The 18772-nt window shown below is 32.9% G+C and overlaps 1 protein-coding gene across 1 annotated transcript in view; it reads right to left on the minus strand.

Moving 5' to 3' along the window:
- Positions 1 to 205: 205 nt before the first annotated feature.
- LOC108569513 (retinal homeobox protein Rx1-like) overlaps positions 206 to 18772 on the minus strand; it is a 38335-nt gene continuing 19768 nt past the window's right edge. Inside the window, exon 3 of the mRNA XM_017931088.1 lies at positions 206 to 604. Coding sequence (XP_017786577.1) covers positions 206 to 604 — 399 coding nt within the window. The remainder of the gene's footprint in view (positions 605 to 18772) is intronic.

The raw sequence follows: 18772 nt of genomic DNA on the forward strand, positions 1-18772 counted from the left end.
TATAATACACTGATATATACAAAAAAGGGAAATAAAATGATAAGAAATGATGGAGGTTACTCCCAAGTACACTAATTAGTTGATATTTTCACCACAATATAATGTTAGATTATTTTTTTTTAGAAATTTTTAGTTTTGTTTATAGTTTATGTACATTAGGATTGTCCTTTTGAACTGTTCCGAGCACGATTCGCGTCCCCGATTCTTAGACCATCTGCAGACCCTTGGTGATGTTCTCCACGTGTTCTTTGGCTTTGAGACGGAGGGCGGCTATGGAGGTGGTCCGCATATCAGGCGGAGTGTTGTGATGCTGCGACGAGGATGATGAGGGTGAGTGAGAGTGGGCGACCGGGGGGTGGCGGCTATGATGATCGCCGGGAACCGGGGGCGTCAAGTAACTGGGATATCCTGTTTGGGGGTGGCTCAAAAAGCCGGGCAACGCCGAAAGCAGGGGCGGCGAGAGCCACGGATCCATCGGAAGGGCAAGGCTCGATCCTGCCGCTCTGCTCAGCGTCGAAACAGCGTGATACTCGCTCAGGCCCAATCGGGCCGCCTCCATTTTCTCCTGCCTCCGCCATTTCGCCCTGCGATTTTGGAACCAGACCTGCAACAATCAACAGAACAAATTAATTAATAAAATGCATTCTATTTACCTACATTCATCAACCATCGATACATATTTCTTATCCACAAAGTTTAAACGGTTACTGTCATAGTATTACATTCATCAACTACAATATCAAATCTGGATTACATTTTGCAAGATTTGCATTGATTTTGTTGTCAAACAGGTGCTCCAACAAACAATAAGAAGATAGTAATAGCTATTATTGCACCCAAAGCTGTCAACTGTCATACAAAAGTAATAATAAAGGAATAAAAGTTATGAAACTTCAAATATATTAAATCTTACATATCTTATGTGTGAACCTTGATACAAATAAAAGATATAGTTTTTATTTTTTATATTATATTAATAATTATTTTAATGTGTATTACACGTAATTTGTGTTAGTTCTTTAGTAATTGTATTATAACAATAAAAATACGCGGGTCACCAATTCAAATACAAATCGTGTTAAATATTATTTAACTTTAGAAAGTGGATAATCATCAAATACGCAATTGTGATATCTGGTTTTCAAATAATAATATTATGTAATACTTGTTAAGAAGTGCTGCACTCGTTTGTAATTATCGAATTTAAATTAAGATTTTCTCTGTAATTTTGTAGAAAATTGTCGGAATTGTAATATAAACAATTCGGCGGCGTCTGGAATTAATTAAAATATCTTTAATTATCTTTAATGCGAGGCGGATTTGGGAAATGAATGTGTACACAGAGGGTGGGAAGAGGAGGAGAAGGAGACGGCGGCGGCGGCGCGGTCTTTGAGGACAAAGCTCGCCCAGAAAATAATTAAATATCAAAATGAAGACAAATTTAATATTGGATCGCCTGCATCGCCCGGAGGCCTTTGGCGACAAACAGAGACTCCGACTGCCTCCCGACAACCCTCACCACCACCACCGTCGCCGCCTTTACAACCCCCCAATAACATCAATCGAGGAAGAGTTGACTTTGCAGTTTATTGGGCAACTAGCATGCATCATCGAGTACTTCATTTAACTACTCCCAAACGAAATAATAGAAGATGTTAAAGAGAAATGAAGAGCGGGGGCGGATGAAACAACGAAGGCGAAGCAGTTTCCATCCCTTAAAAAGCTTGTAATTTCCAATTTGGACGCGCACGCCTCGTGATTGCCTCGGACGCAGAGATGATGTTGATGATGATGAAATTGCATCCCCCTCTCTCTCCCCCCTCTTTTTTATCGCCGCTCTCTTTTTCGCCGCGCCACCAAGGCATAAAAGTTTTTTCATTCGATTTACTCAATTTGGGGACTTTCCAACTTCAATGCGTCGCCATTAAAAAAGAATGACGATCAAATTGACAATTAATGCATTCAGTTCTAAACCAATCTCCAGAGTTTTGCTCAACCCACGCTCACACATACATATCTAACAAATACGTCAGGAACTCACAAGATGGCGCCCTAGTCGAAAACCAAGAATAAGAGGGATAATCAACGAAAGATCCCATCCCCCTTATCTTTCGCACCCTCCTAAGATCTTCGTTTGCGCCAACCCACGGCTCCCATCTTGCTCGTAAAACTTCCCTTTAACTACTTGCCCAAAATTTAAATCGAAATCGAATTAACAATTTAAATACCGCTTATTTTGAATAAATAAACAACTTAACTACCCTTTCAATATAAAATAACTTTAACTTAAAAACAAACTTATGTTATATATAGTTTCTTGTACATTATATAAAATATTCTTGTTAAATGTCGAAACAGTGAGATTTGTCTTTATTTGCACCAAATAATTGAATTATCTAAATCAACAATAAACTCTACTCTACACGTTTTTATTAAACGTGCTGAGGCACGGAGCTTTTGTTTTGTCAAAATCACTTAAAATATCTTGTTAATATTTTCCTAACATCAAAATTTCATTAGTTGCGTTTAATAAATTTAAAATATTTGTTTTTAGATGAATGTGAGAAAATCTAATTCATCAAATAAAGTTACAAAAAATATGTTATTATTGAAATAATTTATGAAGTTAAATCATAATTAACCAAACAATACCATTATTAACTGAAATATATATAATGAAATACAACATAGAGAATTAAACACTCTGATTTTAATTGATTGTATAGTTTAAATCGCACGTATTTTGGTGCATGTTGGAACGCCGTTAAACTTGGCCGTTTTCACTTAATAACATCCAACAAAATAAAGTGGCCGATCAATTTCCACGCCACGCATACACATACCATCCATCCCCTGTTTTCCTCGGCCCGAAACAATAGTATTTATTTTGTAATCAATAACCGTATCAATTAGGGCGCATTACACCTGCATTTGGCTGCGATTGTTGAGCAAATAATCATTGCCTTTCTAAACAGCGTAATGACATTAGAGTGTGTCATTTGTCAAAAAGCGAAACGAACGAAGGAATTGAGGGGTGAAAGAGAAAGCCATTTATTCTTTCAGGTATTAAACATAATAGAAAAAAAAAATATATGAAAAGAATATGGCTGAAGGAGAAGGAGGAAACGGAAGTCAAACATCGAACAGACTTCCGCATAATGCGTATTTGAATAATAGATGTATTTGTTTCGGAAAGCTATAAAGCTCGGAAAGTTGTATAATCGACAAGTTTTTCGTTTGTATTGTTTTCATTGCATCTTTAATATATTCTCTTAGTGCTTGACGTATATAATGCGTCTACAAATTGCTAAGCAAATGTACGTAAATTAAATAGTTAATTATTACATAAATGCATGCATTTTGGTTTTTTTTGTACACACTTATTAGATCATTTGCACAAATTCTATACACTTTGCCAACTAGTATCATATGTTGTACGTTTAAAGGCATTTGTGTATGTTAGTTCGAACAGATGTACGTATTATCGAACTTGTATAAAATATGTATGTTATGTTTATTATTAATATAACTTTAAATGATGTGTCTTTGTTGTTTGCAGAGGCGTAATGAAAGGAATTGGGTTACTACCATTAATGAATTCGATTGCTGTTGAAGCTGAATGAATCGAACGTGATTGATTGCCTGTAAATCGGTGATCAAAGTGCGCCAGTTCGGTCTTGCGGTTTGTAAAGCGAACGGACATTAACTAATAATTAATTTCGGTTAACGTAAATGTGCTGGAGGGTGGTACGGTGAGGGCTGGGAGACGGTGGGTGAGTGTAGCGACTCTGAAACTTTGATTACGAACGCCATTATTAAGGAAATTTTCGTCACTAACTTGTCTAAGGGTTTAATTAACAATGCTAAGCTAATTCAGTTCAGTTCGAGGAGGGTTCAGACTTTATGAGAAGGGAATGATGATGGGTGGAGGAGGAAGGACGAAATGAGAGGTTCGGGGAACGGCGGGGTAACGGAGACGACGTTGACGACGACGTGGAAGAAAGGCTTGTTTAGAATCTCGTCGAATCTCTTCGAAAACCCCGCAGCGATTCTAATTACATCCCATTAAGGCAATTAAGCCCAACTCAAACCTTGCGCACACATACACAGCCGCACACACGCCATTTCCCATTATTTGAAATGAATAGAGAATTAATGCCTCGAACGTTTTTTTATACTCGATTTAAAACCATTGATTTTATTGTTTTCATCGGCATTGTTTCAGATTGATCAATAGAACCTCTTACTAACGTTTAAAAAAATCTCACACTAATCAAATGTAATAAATGTAAATTTATTAATTAAGTATAATATGTTGGAATTTGTATCAATAATTTTTCGCAATAGTATGTCATGTGTTATTAAATTTGTCAAATATTCTACTTATTCTACTATAAAAATATCAATATTCTACTTCTTCTACTTTTTATGTACAGCAAATGTATAAAATAGTATAAAATATCTACTATAGTTTGTAAATTTATTAAATTAGAAATAGCAATAATTTGATCAAATTTACTACCAATAATTTTGAACTTAAATGTAGTTGTAAATAAATGGACGTTTTCGAAAGTTATATAGACAATTTATAAAAATTAGTTAAAATCAATTTTGTCAATGATGTAAATGTAATAAAGGAACAGTATATGTGATTCTATTTTACGTTGTGTAATTAATTAAATATTATTTACAATTATTAATAATTAAAAAAATTACTGGTAAATATATAATGTAATAAATGAAACATATGATTCACAAAAATTTTAACTCAATATTTATAATATTTAAAGTTGCAATTATATTTGTGAAAAGGAAAACTGTTGAATTTTAACTAAAGACAGCTCTTAATAATATTTATAGTTATGAGGGAAAACATCGTTGGATTTCATTCCCTTTCCAGGATTATGAAATTTACGAAATTGTTATGTTCGAGGTAAATCTAGAAGGCAGAGGAGAAAACGATTTAGGAACAAGTTTAGATTCGATTTGTGTGTCGGTGGATTGAGCGTGTGTGTGTGTATGTCGTGTTGTTGTCGTTGGATGTGGAAGTAGTCCCGGGATCTTAGGCATCCCGCTGAGACGGGTTCACTAAGATGTCAGGCGCAGATCCTGTGTTCGGTAATACAATCTCCGAGGGCATATAATAGGGCCAATCCGACCTCTGCCGTGTCATTAGCCGACACAATGCCCTCTGTGCTCGCGACATTCGCCTTACGTAACGTAATTGTCGTCCCATTCCAAAAAGGCAGAACCGGAATGAGGGGCACGCGGCCCTCCGTCCGCATTCTAATTGCCACCCCCCCGCACATCCCACACCCAACAACGCGCGCGGGGTGCGATACCAAACTTCATAATTACTACTGCGGCCAAAACACACAAACACACACAAGCTAACGACAAATGCAACAGAAACGAAAATAAAAGGGATGACGGGAATCACCGACGCTGCCGCCCCCACGGGAGACGGTCACGTGACCGGCACGGGCCGCTGCAAATTACACTTGGGGTGGATTAGTCCAGATACAACAAAGAAAGCCGCGTCGACGTTGATGTGTGTAACTGCCAATTTATTGGGTTGGGGGTGGCTGTTGCTCCGATGTTTGTGGGACCACCGGCGCGGCCCCCGCAAAGCCCCGGGAGGAGTAATAAGCACACTATTAACTATCGACTCGTAAACAGCCCCGGTTATTAACTGATTTGACTTTAGCTACGTAGACGATTTCGCATGAGAATCTCACTGAAATATCCGCCGCATTGACCCCTCGCAAACAACGTTTCCAAACCAGACTCGTAATTATTATATATTACCATCTATTACATCAAAGACATTTTGTCTAACTAGTACTTAGGCCATTATAATGGATAAATGTCCTTTCTACATGACGCTAACTAGCACTTATCATCATGTACAATAGTTTACAACGCGTGAGATAATCAAACACAAAAGATATTTTTTCAGTAAAAAATAATATATTTGGATGAAAATAACATTTAGTTTTTCATTATTTATGCTTTGATTTAATTAGTATTTAATAATAATTATTTTTTTTATGTAATCAATAGATAAGCAAAATATTATTCTTTTCTATTTACTTTTTTCTAATCGAACAGTTTTTTATGTAAACTTTGTGTAATTGATATTAAAACTTTTATATACATGATATTTACAAATAATGCTAGAAACAAGTTTTTCATAAATTGTAAGCATTTAACGTAAACATATTTGACTTGAGAAGTTAACTTGAAAATAATTTGTCAAGTGTGAAACAATCTGTCTCTGTAATAGAAATGTGCATCTCTTGTCGGACTTCATTAGTTTTGTACAGATATTTATTTAAGGTTTAGTTTGCCGAGAAATGCATCCATTTTTCGAAAATTCGGTTTGATGGTATTATACAACAAAAGGTGATTGCGTATCATTACGGTCAATTGTGAAAGGTGCTGTCTCTGCTCTATACATATACTAAGTAGCCTTACTTACAGATTAAAATCTACGGTATCATCGATTCCAAGCGCACTTTTCTTGAGAAAATACGCGCAGCGCTCTCTTTGTGTCCTTACGTAATTCTCGCATTGTGCGCGGCGCAATCTTTCAAGGCGGATCGGTTTTCTGTGTCGGGTTTCGGCCCACCGTTGCAAAGGATGCTGACACCCTTGTGAGCATACATTGGTATGCAGGGGCCGCTCCTTTTCATCCCTCCGGCAGTCGTCTTCCGACAAATCCCGGTCTCTTTATTTTCCTTGCATATTTCCTCCGCTGCTATTCATTCAATGCACGCGATGCACATGCATATGATATGCCGTGGCCTCCAAAAAAAAACCTCCCCCCGAACCCATCAGCGTCTGACATCCACGTCACATTATAAACGACACGAATAAAAGGATATTCAATTGTTTTAAAACGCAATTTTAATAAGTTAAAAATTGCTTATTAAAATGTTACGAAACTGATAAATTATATAAGCTTTTGCATGCAAAACGAATTATCAGAGAAAGCAATAAAAATATTAGACATTTAATTATATTTGTAATTTATTAATAGTTTGCTTAGTTTTATGCATTATATTTCATTTACCTATTAATTCTAAGTAATTGAAAATTATTTTAAATAATTTGTATTAATATTAATTAGAAAAATAAGAATTTTAGATATTTCAATTCAATTTTTGATTGTAAAATTACAAATTTCTATGTAAAAAAATGCGAAAGTTGTCTTATTTTGAGAAACCATATTAAGTTATCTAATGTTTATTCTCACGTTTAATCTGACAAATTTTATATTCTTTAATTATAGCACGTAAAGTAGTAATTATTAATAAACAAATCTATTACACTGAATTTATTTTGTTTTTGTATAACATTTTGTATACAATCTATGGTCAAAGTGGCTTTGATAGAGAAATAAAAATGCATATAACCGAATGAGAAAGTAATCAAACTAAAACGTTAAGTTAAATACGAAATAAACGAATCGATGTTATTTCATAAGTTCCATCCATCCCCAAAGCATTGTTTTCCATTTTTCTTTTCATACTTAATTCATTATGGAATAAATGATGAGTACGTGTAATTTAATAACATTTACGTAATGCAGCGATAAAAAAGCCACTAACGTAATTATCTAAATAGAAGTTTATTGAATTTAATGGCGACGACCTGAAATTCGAAGTTTTCCATCTACATTTTTTTGTATACACCCATTTACTTCCATCATTATTCAATCGTCTCTAAAGTATTAAAAGCTTCGCCATTTGCTGAAGTTCAAAAAGTTTAAACGTTATTTGCTCTTTGTGCAATGGAAACCGATATTCAATTTACAATTTGTTTTTTTTTTTGCTTAAAAAGTTTCGCTTAAAATTAATTACAATTTCGTAGATTATTACTTACAGAAATTATGAGAGTTGTAAATATATTAATTATATTTATAAATAATACTTTTAAAAAAATGTAATACGTTTTTATATTATGTAACGATGGAGTTCAATAAATGGAAATTGTTACGCTTGGAATGAGGCTATTCAATTGTAAAATTTATCAAAATAAAAAAATCTAACAGCTGAAAGTTTTGCTATTATAACAATTTAATGAGCATTTAACATTCGAGATAAAAATCCTTTTCTGTTGCTGCACTCGAACTCGATTTCCATTATGTAATTTCGAGTGGAGAATATTGGGTGAATGGAACAGGAACATTGTAGAGTTGTCGAGAGGGTCGTTGGCGCGAGAATACTAAAAAAGGGTGAGCGAAAGGTGTTTTGGGGTGCTCGAAGCATATTTTCAAGAGAAGCCCATGAACCATTCGAAGTCATCCACGCCGAAGCATTCGATGACATAACAAACAGTAATTTGTTTTCCGTTCGAACAATGCACGAGCATCTCCAATCAAGTATCCCATTCACGTTTTCAGTTTAAAGAAGCTGCGTGAATCGGAATTCGCGATGGCGGCGATGTGTATTTGCTATGGTAAGGGAACGCAGGAAGGGGATGTAGAGAGTGAAAAAAATGTAGGAAGGTGACGAGCTTTTCCTTTCCTCCCCCGTATTTCCCGAAAGTGTGGGAATGGAAGCAGAAGGTGTATCCGGGCAACCATTCGGAAAATTCGTTTGTGGAACTGAGAAAATGGGGCCGGGGTGGGTTTTTCCAAAGACAAATGATGCGCGTTCTGATGTATACTAATGCCTTCTCTCGCACCCTAGCTACTAGCATCGCGAGACGGGAAGCAAGAAAGGAGGATAATGCTTGTAGTAGGCCTGATCATGAGCCGATCGTTATGCAGCCAGAGATTAATCGGTAAATTGATGATCCAATAAAAAATGTATAAAGGGAAAAGTACTCTGTTAGAAGCAGTAGAATGAAAATCGTTGTACGGATTTTCAATAATTCTGTTTTTTTTTTCTTGAATAAAATAAATATTTATTATATAATACACACCATTCAAAACATAAGACAAACCAAACAGTTACTTTTCAAGTATCGCGTATAAATACAGCAATGCCTTGCATTGTCCGTGTAATAGGTTTTGCTAATATCCCGAATTATTTAAAACATGATAAATAGAGCAACTAAATGTATGTAATTATAAAAAAAGGATAAAAATAAACCGTATTTCAATGTATAAAGGAAAAAATTCGATCAAAAATAATTTTGTGTACTATTCTTTTTACAATTCAAATCTAATTTGTATATTTGCAAACTGGACCAAACTCTAGAAGTAATTGTTGTAATTTTATTTTGAATAAATATAATTGAATCAATTTTTTTATAATTTACAATTCGTATATTTAACACTCATTTTGTACCTATTCTTTGCACTATAAGACGCACTTTTTTCATAAAATTGTCTTAAGATCCGAAAAAGAAACTTGTTTTATAAAATTGTCCCATAAATCTGGAGGTGATAAGTCTTATTGTGCAATATACTGTTCAAGTATTGGAAAATGTAATTTGTTTTGTGGGTTTTAGAATAATATCAACATGTTATATAATCCATACTTTTTATACAAAATTAACATAAATATTTTTGTTATTAAGCAACAATATTTATTGTATTAATTACATATATGGAACAAAAAGACAGATAATAACAATTTTTAATCAACATTATAAAACGTATATTTTATAAACTTTAATTTACTGTAACAAAAATGTAAAAACACTCATTTTGGTAATATTGTCCATGTAATACATTACACTTTAGAAAAGATGGAGAAAATTTTCGACGGCGCTCTGTCAATAAAGTAATATACCTTTTCCTCGTCATGATTATTATATTTTTTTCCATTCTTATTTTGTTATGTTTGTGAAAACTTCATTAATTTTCAATTTGCGTGCGTTGCAAGTTTAAACGGTACGAAAATTTGTTGCGTCCTCGCTGCGATTTTCCCTTTCCCCTTCGTTTTATTATAAATTTTCCTCTCATTTTCTCGGGGGTTTGTTTTGCGCGAGTTTGGGGCCATATTTAGGGCCAATTTGTAGGCATCATAAATAAGGGAATTGCGTCGACTCCCCTCACCTTTTCGTTTTTTCCCCATCCACGCTTCGCTCACTCTTTCACTTTGCACTCCTCTTTTACTTATTTCCTTTTTTCTTCTCTTTTCAGGGAGGAAGCCTTTAAATGGACGTCTGAGTATAAAAGAAAAGCAATTTGTAAGTCGTTTAGTTGCTCTATGTATGTATTCTGTACATATGTATGAATGTTTGTGTATGTGTCTGTTGCCATTTGTTCTTTGCGTTTTCGTTTCCCACGAGTCTAATAGTCCGAAAATGCGATCATTGTGTTAGATTAAGGGCGGTGGGCGCAAATATACACACAGTAGCTTTTATTGACGTGTTTTATTGCGACGGCCGCACGAAACACCTCCCTCCCTCTTTCTCGTTCTCTCTCTTATACAGCATACGGACCATAGTTTTTCACAAACTGGGGAAAATATGTTTATTATATATTACGTATACAATTCTCATGAGAAGCGAGCACGTGACACGTGAAATGGTGTTCGAAAAATAAGAAGATAACGTAACAGCGCGCATTCTTAGTCAATGATTCATGCAGACGAGACAATGGAGATTTAATACAAGCGAAATCATGTAATATAGCCATAATACTGAATTTCTTTATTTTTAAGGATGATGTATAGAGCCTGGTACATGTGAGTTAATAAAAACTTATTGGCTTAGTCCGATGGTACGGTCTAATAAAAAATCTGTTTTAGCAATATTTTTAGAACTTTCTTAAAATACATTTTCATGTATAACTTTTTATCTTACATTTGATCAATTACTATTATATGCAAATTATTATAATTTTACATAAGGAAATATATAAATATGACGAAATCAATTCTACAAAAAAATAAATTTCTCAATAATATTTAAGTACAATAAATAGATTTTAAATTTCATTATGTTTATATAAAATTAAGTATTTAGTTTATTAGAGTTTAAGTCTTTACATAATCAAATATTTCTGAAAAACTTGATAAAAATGATTAAAATAAAGAAATATAATCAGAATTATAACCGGGCAGAAAATAGGTCTTTACTGAAGTTTAATTTTATTGTATTATATATTTTTATTCAGAATTATCAACATAAAATATTTTTATTTCAAAGTCAATGTGAATTCTGATATTTGTTTAGTAACCAGTCAAGATTTTTACCGTTATTTCTAGTTTTTATCTATTCATTTGAAATTTATGGTTACAAATAAATCTAGTATTAAATAGATATTTAAATATTTTTTGGTAGATCTGAATAAATGTGTGTCTTTACTTCGAAGTGAATTCTGATATACCTATCAAGATTTTACATTGTACTTTTAACTGTACTCTTTTCACTTAAAGTTTCTCTTTTCTAGTATATCTTGTATGAAATAGGTACCTAACTGCTTTCATTTTATAAATATAGATAAACCATGGAAATTCTGATATTTTAAATTCTAGCCTGTGTTCTTTTTAATTGAAGTTCATCTTCATAACAATATCTTCTATTAAATGCATAGCTAAATGCTTTTTTTTTTAACAAATATGGAAAATATGTGTCTTAATTTAGAAATCCATATGAATTTTGATATAAACCTATCAACATTTTACATAGTATTTCTATTTTTTCTGTTCATTTAAAGTGTAAATGATTATTTAGTTAATCTAAATAAATCTGTGTCTTTATTTCAAAGTAAATGTAAATTTTGATATAACTAAGAATTCAAATTGTACTTTTAGCTGTTCTCTATTCATTCATCACAGGTATAGCTGAACAAATATGATGTATACATCAATTTGCTTTCATTTAGTGTTTTAGTTATTGTGAGTGTCCAAACAATGGGGATGTTCAATTTTGTAGGATATATTTGGGTAACGTTGAGCGACAGGAGTTAATAAATGACATAATGTAGTCGAGTGAGTGGAGGCCTAATCGACCAAGCAAAACGCATCATCAAAGGGGGACATAGACATGGACATTGAGCGAGAGTAGTTGCATTTTATGAGGGGGTTGTTGCATTGGCACTTGACGTGGCAAAAACCCTTTTTGGGCCGAATTAGCGGAAGGGTTGATTGATAGATGGACCAGATGGTCGGACTCTGTCCGGAAGTACGTGCGTGCACTTGACACTTCCGGTGAACTACCCAAATGTGCCTCCCCCCACACAACCCGCGCACAACCGTACCATCGCCACCCCCGCAGCCGCCTTCCAACTTCAGCCCTAAATTTATACACCCTCCCCCCACCTTCGCATCCAGCGTATTAGATATAATAAATGTTCGTGTGAGCCGACGAATCTGGTGTGTAAAATTGGTTCGGGGTTTGCGCAAAACGGCGCTCCTCTCCGCTCCACTCACTGGAGGCGGCAAGAGTTCATCGCATTTATCCCACCGAAAAGCCCGCCTAATTGTGTTTACGCCAGTAAAGTGCTTTCCGTCCTCAAATGCAAATTTTAACCTCGTTAAACCTACGGCCTAGCGAGTTTAAATCATCAATGGTTAATTAATCTTCAATTTATTCACTTTGTGTAATGAATTTAACACTCAATTTGGCGGTTATTAATGAAAGTTTTAATGAAACCCCGGGTTTACGGGGTGCCAATCCACACACACGTTTATACACACATACAGAAAATCCAAATACGTACAACCACACAAACATATACAAGCTCACCCTCGGATTTGAAACTGCCTCTGCTCAACAACCCAACCTCCGCCCCATCGAAACGCTCTCATCAAAACATTATAAATTCAATCACCACCTGCACAACAACATTCTAATCGTTATATTTCCAAAGTAAATCAATTCCCCGAGCAATTTTCCACCACATTATCCACCTGCGCCAAGCACTTTCAATTTTTAATATACCCATTACCAGCACAGTATTTCCTTCAACGAGTAAGTTGTATTATAACTTACTTACTACGATTTCCGATTTAAAAGACTTTTATTTGAGTAAATATGCAATACAGAGAATGGTAATTGTTAAGGGGTGGCATATATATACTTACTTACTAAATAATTTATCTTGATTACAAAATAAAACATAAAGATATAAAATCAACCGTTGAATAATAATTAGATAAGTGCTTCAAAACCATATTATTAAATGTTAAAGAGTCTAACTATATAAGATTTTACTCAATGACAAGAAGTAATGCCATTCAGAATTGTCAAAAAGTTTTATTTAAAGAAACTGTGTAATTGACGTACCGTGTTATACGAAGGATCCTTCTATTAAGTTTTTATGATTAGTTTCACTATTTATAGATTTATTACTCAAAAAAGAAGTGAATCAGCAAAATGTGTAATGCAATTTTTATAATAAATAATGAAATTATTGTGTACACTTTTTCAATATATTTAATTAATAATTTAATTATTTTATAATTGTTTTGCAAATAGAAATATTGAACGTAAATAAAATTATTATTAAATTATTAAAATTACTAATTATTTTCTACATTTTTCTGAAGATAATGTAATTATAAAACAAACCAACTAAATTGATTAAAAAATATACAATAACAACTTTACTTTGGAGTGGAAATGTAATGGGTGATGAACAAATACAATTTTTAAATGTCTAATGATGTATATTTTTTTTTGTACAATTTATTTATATTATTTTAATCCTTTTTTATTGCTGGTCTATAGCGGTTCTTCAGAATCTCTAGAACTGGTATTGTGAATGAACCGATTAAATCTTCTTATAATATTCTTTTAATTTCTCTTTATAGTATGTAAGCATGAACTTCATTTTTGGGTTGTTATCTAATCAAATCTTCTAAAAATTATAATAAATTATCAATTTAAAATCTATTCTTAACAAACGCTGCTTCTCTTTCATTAGTTGATGATGAAGTTTATATAATCTTATTTTATATGATTTATTAAATATTAGAACAAAAAATAGTTTTGGTGACTGGTATTTCAAAAAATTAATTATATTCATATATTTCTAAATATCTCATTTTTAGTGTGGTGATAAAATTGTTTGGACTAGATTCTAAGAGTAATTTTTCTACACAGGCAACGTTTGAATAAAAAAAAAATACAAGGATGGCAATAAAAAAAATCTTTGTAGTGATGTGACATATATCATTTCTATTTTATTGAAAAATGACTTGATTAGAGTGAAAAAGCTAGCAAGGAAAGGAAAATCAAGGAACTGGAAAACGTTGTACGTAAAACGAGGATTGCGTGCGGCCCATGAAAGGCGGAAATTTAATTTAAACTTTCGGATTTCTTCCATGCTGCGTACGGTGTGTGTGTGTATTTTTTTTACAGTTGCTATTAGTTTCTTTTTCATCTCTCCCGTCTTTTTTCCTCGCACTGTGGTAGATGCGTATGCGGGTGAGACAGAGAGAAAATGAGGGTGGTTCGTGAGGGCACGATATAAATACATGTCGCGTTGCGTGCGGACTCGACAACAATCTAAGCCCTGTTTAGTCAGCAATAAAATTAATTTATCTTGCATTATGGTAGTATACGAAATCGCGTGGGGTCTCTGGATGCAAGCAAGGGCTTCGAGCGCCCGGTTTATATTCCTTCTATTATTATTTTTTTATATATGAAATGCCTGAAACCAGAGCCTTGTAAAGCGCGCGGAGCGGTTGAAGGGGGTCGGCGGGGGTGTTGAACGGGGGGCGACCGCTGCAGGCGGCTCGCATATAATTAACAAGCTCACGAAACCTGGCACGGGGTAGAAAAGACCATTGCGCGCGTGATTGCTAATAAATGGCAGGAAATAAGGGGGGACCTACGGCGTCTCCACTCCACTGATAATATAATTCACAACGTGATGTCGTGCTTAATAATTACATAAATTATCAACAATAAATGTAAGGAAACAACAAACTCAAAATATTACATATTATTTATTATGTATTAACAAGATTTACGGAATTTTGAATAATTAATTACGAATAATTAGCATTTCACTTAAAAATAAACGTTAATGGTAGAAAATAATAAGTATGAAAGTATTATTTAATAATTATTCATAAATTTTATTAAATTTTTACATCATAGAAATATGTTTAAAGCGAAACGGAAAAAATACATTTATTTTTAAAATACGTATACGTAATACGTACTCAATGTTCATAGTAACGTACATTTTCTTCCTGGTAATCTTACCATCTGATTCTGATTTTGATACTAACGGACTACAAATTTCAATTTTGTTTTAACAAAGCTATTTTTCTCTTGGTTATGATGTTTCATCATTAACTAACATGTTGTTTTATTACCAATTACTTCATTTTAAGCTCATAAGAATACTAAATTCCAATATATTCAATGATTTTCGATTAAAAACTTTAACTTTAAATGCAGATATTGCCTTTTATGTTATAATTTATTCTATAGATTATTCCAGAAACCTTATTAATTAGTAATTATTTACTATTACATTAAAATTTCAAATAATAATTTTAATGTCTTTTCATGTCTTAATAAAATATACCAAGTAAGAATCCTTTAATCGCAGCAGCTTTTATATATTTACAAATAATTATTTTGATTTCATTCTTTCTCTCAAGAAAAATTGCGATAATTACGATGAAAATGAAGTTTGCTTATTTTTTTGTAATAAATATTTTAAGAAATGAAAATTTAACTTCATTACTCTTTTTATTAATATATTACCGTGTCTTATTCAAAATGATAAAATATTTTGATTATAAAACTTTATACTACATTTATATTGTTTTCCTTCAGTGATCATTTAAGAGTAGAATATTTTGGGTTTTTGATTAAAATATCTTAAGTTATAATAAATTCAAATGTTGTTATTAACTTAATATAAAACTTTATATGTTATGTGCATTGTTTATGAATAAGTACTACTTGTATTTATTTTAATATAAGAATTAAAAGAAATATTTAAGCGAGATTGAAGATTCAACTTTATGTACAAAGTGATATTGGTTATAGACGTAATATAAATGGCAGTATGAAATCTGAAAGTTTAAATTAAATTTCCGCCTTTTTAGAAATTGCACACGCAACAAGCGCGGCCAATTGGCGTTTCATATATATAATATATATACATACATATATATAATATATATAAGGAGTGAAAGACGAAGGGGAGCCTCGGGCTTGGAAAATTTTACCTTTGGAAAATAGCTTTTCTTTGCACGGGAAAGAGTGCGAGGACCCCTATGCCCTCAACACCCTCGGCAAATACACACACACATGAACACGCGCACACACATGAACCCAATATGACTTACGGCGGGGGTTTTGCGGAGCAAATAAAATAAAAACGACACAAAGTTATTCAATTTATACGAATTTTCCGCACGAGTTAGCGTATATTGAATCGAAAGTTCCACTTGATAAAAGTACTTTTAAAAGGGCGAAAAGGTTAGCATATCTTTTATACATGATTTTCGCGTCATTCCACCCCGCCGTCGCGACCCGGGTGTTATGGTAATAACACCCGGAAGGAAAACCGACGTTGAAGAATTCGCATCTCACTTTGGATGAATGTTCGTGTTTTTCCGTATTCGTAAAATAGGGTGTTTGTAATTACAACGACCGACACCCTTTCGGCATCCACAAAATAAACAGCAATTACCGAGCCCTTGATTAGGGACGATATCGTAGGATTTGCACAAAAGAGGTTTGGGAAAGAGGACACCCTATACATTCGATCCGTGTGAGCTGGGTGCGTGCATCCATCCATCGAGGCAGGCGGCATAAGCGAAAATAAATTGCGGGTTACGGGAATTTACATGCACCGATGGTCCCTTTAAACGCGCTCCCTTCCATCCGATGTCGCAAGGATAGACAGAGTTGCAATGTGAACGAGCGAGGGAGAAAGACATAAAAAATATGTACACACACATACACGAAACAAGAGGCCTCCCTCGAGAATGTTTTCAGAAAAACAATTTATCAAAAAAAAATGCGAAGGGAAAGGATCGGACCCTTCGTAGGCAATTTGCTGTCAAATGAAAACAAATCAACCCCAGTGGTTACAGTCAATTGAATTTTGTGTAGAAAATTTTGAAACAAACGATTACATCACGATTTAATTCCATGTCGATGACATGCGACCCTTTCCTTCACAGAATCAATTATGATAATCATAATACAATACATTAATTAACTATAATAAAAAACACATCTAATGTTCCATCCAAATTACACTTGACATATAACATAAACCTGTAAAATAAAATCCCCCAACTATAGTAACTAAATATATCGACATTAATTTCAGTTGATAACATTGACAGTATTCTCAGCAATAGCAGCTGTCAGTATATATATGATATATATGTTCATGAGATAAAATAACTAACACACTACATAAAATTAAACGTAGTAATTAATACACTGCTCAAAGAAATAGATCAGTTTGATAATTGTGTGTAATCGTTTATAACAACATTATTTTGACAAAAAAAAAGAGAATACCTGTGGTCAATAACCCAATACTTATTAAGATTTTGTATGAGTTTTTTTAAACTCACAAATGGTTATGTCGTATATATCCGTCATGATCTCTTATATTGCTTATGACGAATATATTCGCATCAGTTAATAAAAACGATAATGTTAAAATATCTGTTAGTAAGTTCCCTATTAGAATATGGCTCACTAGATTTTATTGTAAGAAATGTTATTTTTTGAGTTGATTTTAATTTCTTAATTACATACTACCATTTTCTTTAGTTGGAATAATATTAAATTTAAATAATCTATGCATATTATATGCAATTATATTAACAAGATTTTCAATTAATGTGATATTGATTTTGAATCATTGGAGAGTGTAATTAGTTGCATTGTTATTCATAATGAAATCGATACGTAGTGTGCAATGTGTAATAGTTTCCAATAGGTTTGATAATCTATTCATTTGGTTAGGCATGTAATTAGAAGTGTATGTCTGTTACACAAATACACATTAATATTGCATAATTCACAACGCATTAAGATTAATTTGAATGATATGGATATTAAAGTATATGAAATATAGGTGTCTCCATAAAAATGATATTAATTTGAAATTATATTAGAACTAGGGCAAAGTCTGCGGTCAATGCCCTTTATATTATATATCTATTTTCTTTTTAGTTGCACAATAAATTTTACTGTAATATAACTAAAAATGATACACAGTGGAACCTCGCTTAACGAGCACCTCTCATAACGAGTATTTTGTTTAACAAGCAAAATGAATTGTAAGAAAAATGACTCCCTTAACGAGCGACGTTTCGTATAGCGAGTAACGATGAGAAGAGAAGTCCCAGAATGCGCGCCTGCTTCCTCATTTTTAAAACTTGTGCATAGATATTATGTGTATTTTTTAATATGTTTCAATATACGAGTAAAAATTCGGAAATATTGGAATGGATTAAACTCGTTATGCGAGATTCCACTGTAATTATATAATAAATTATAAATATTTTTATTAATAAATTTTCCGATATTTTTATATAATTTGAATCTAATATTAATTACTAACAAAAATAAGTTAATAAGTCTTTATGTCCGTTAATTAATATCTAAAATTATGAAATATGGTAAAATATAATAATAAAATATAATTTTATATTAGTTACTTTTTTATTTATGTAACTAACTTATAGCACTAACGATTTTGCACATGTGAAACACATGATCTATTTTTGTATAACTAATGGAAATGTATATAATGTGTTAATTTTTCATATTCTTATACTTATACAAATGCGATGTATTTCTTTGATTGTTATTTAGATTGGTTAATGGTATAAAATGTAATAAAAAATGTATATGTATATATTTTTTT

The sequence above is a fragment of the Nicrophorus vespilloides genome, unplaced genomic scaffold, assembly GCF_001412225.1.
Source record: "Nicrophorus vespilloides isolate i.1.1-1 unplaced genomic scaffold, Nicve_v1.0, whole genome shotgun sequence".
NCBI classification, from domain to species: Eukaryota; Metazoa; Arthropoda; class Insecta; order Coleoptera; family Silphidae; genus Nicrophorus; species Nicrophorus vespilloides.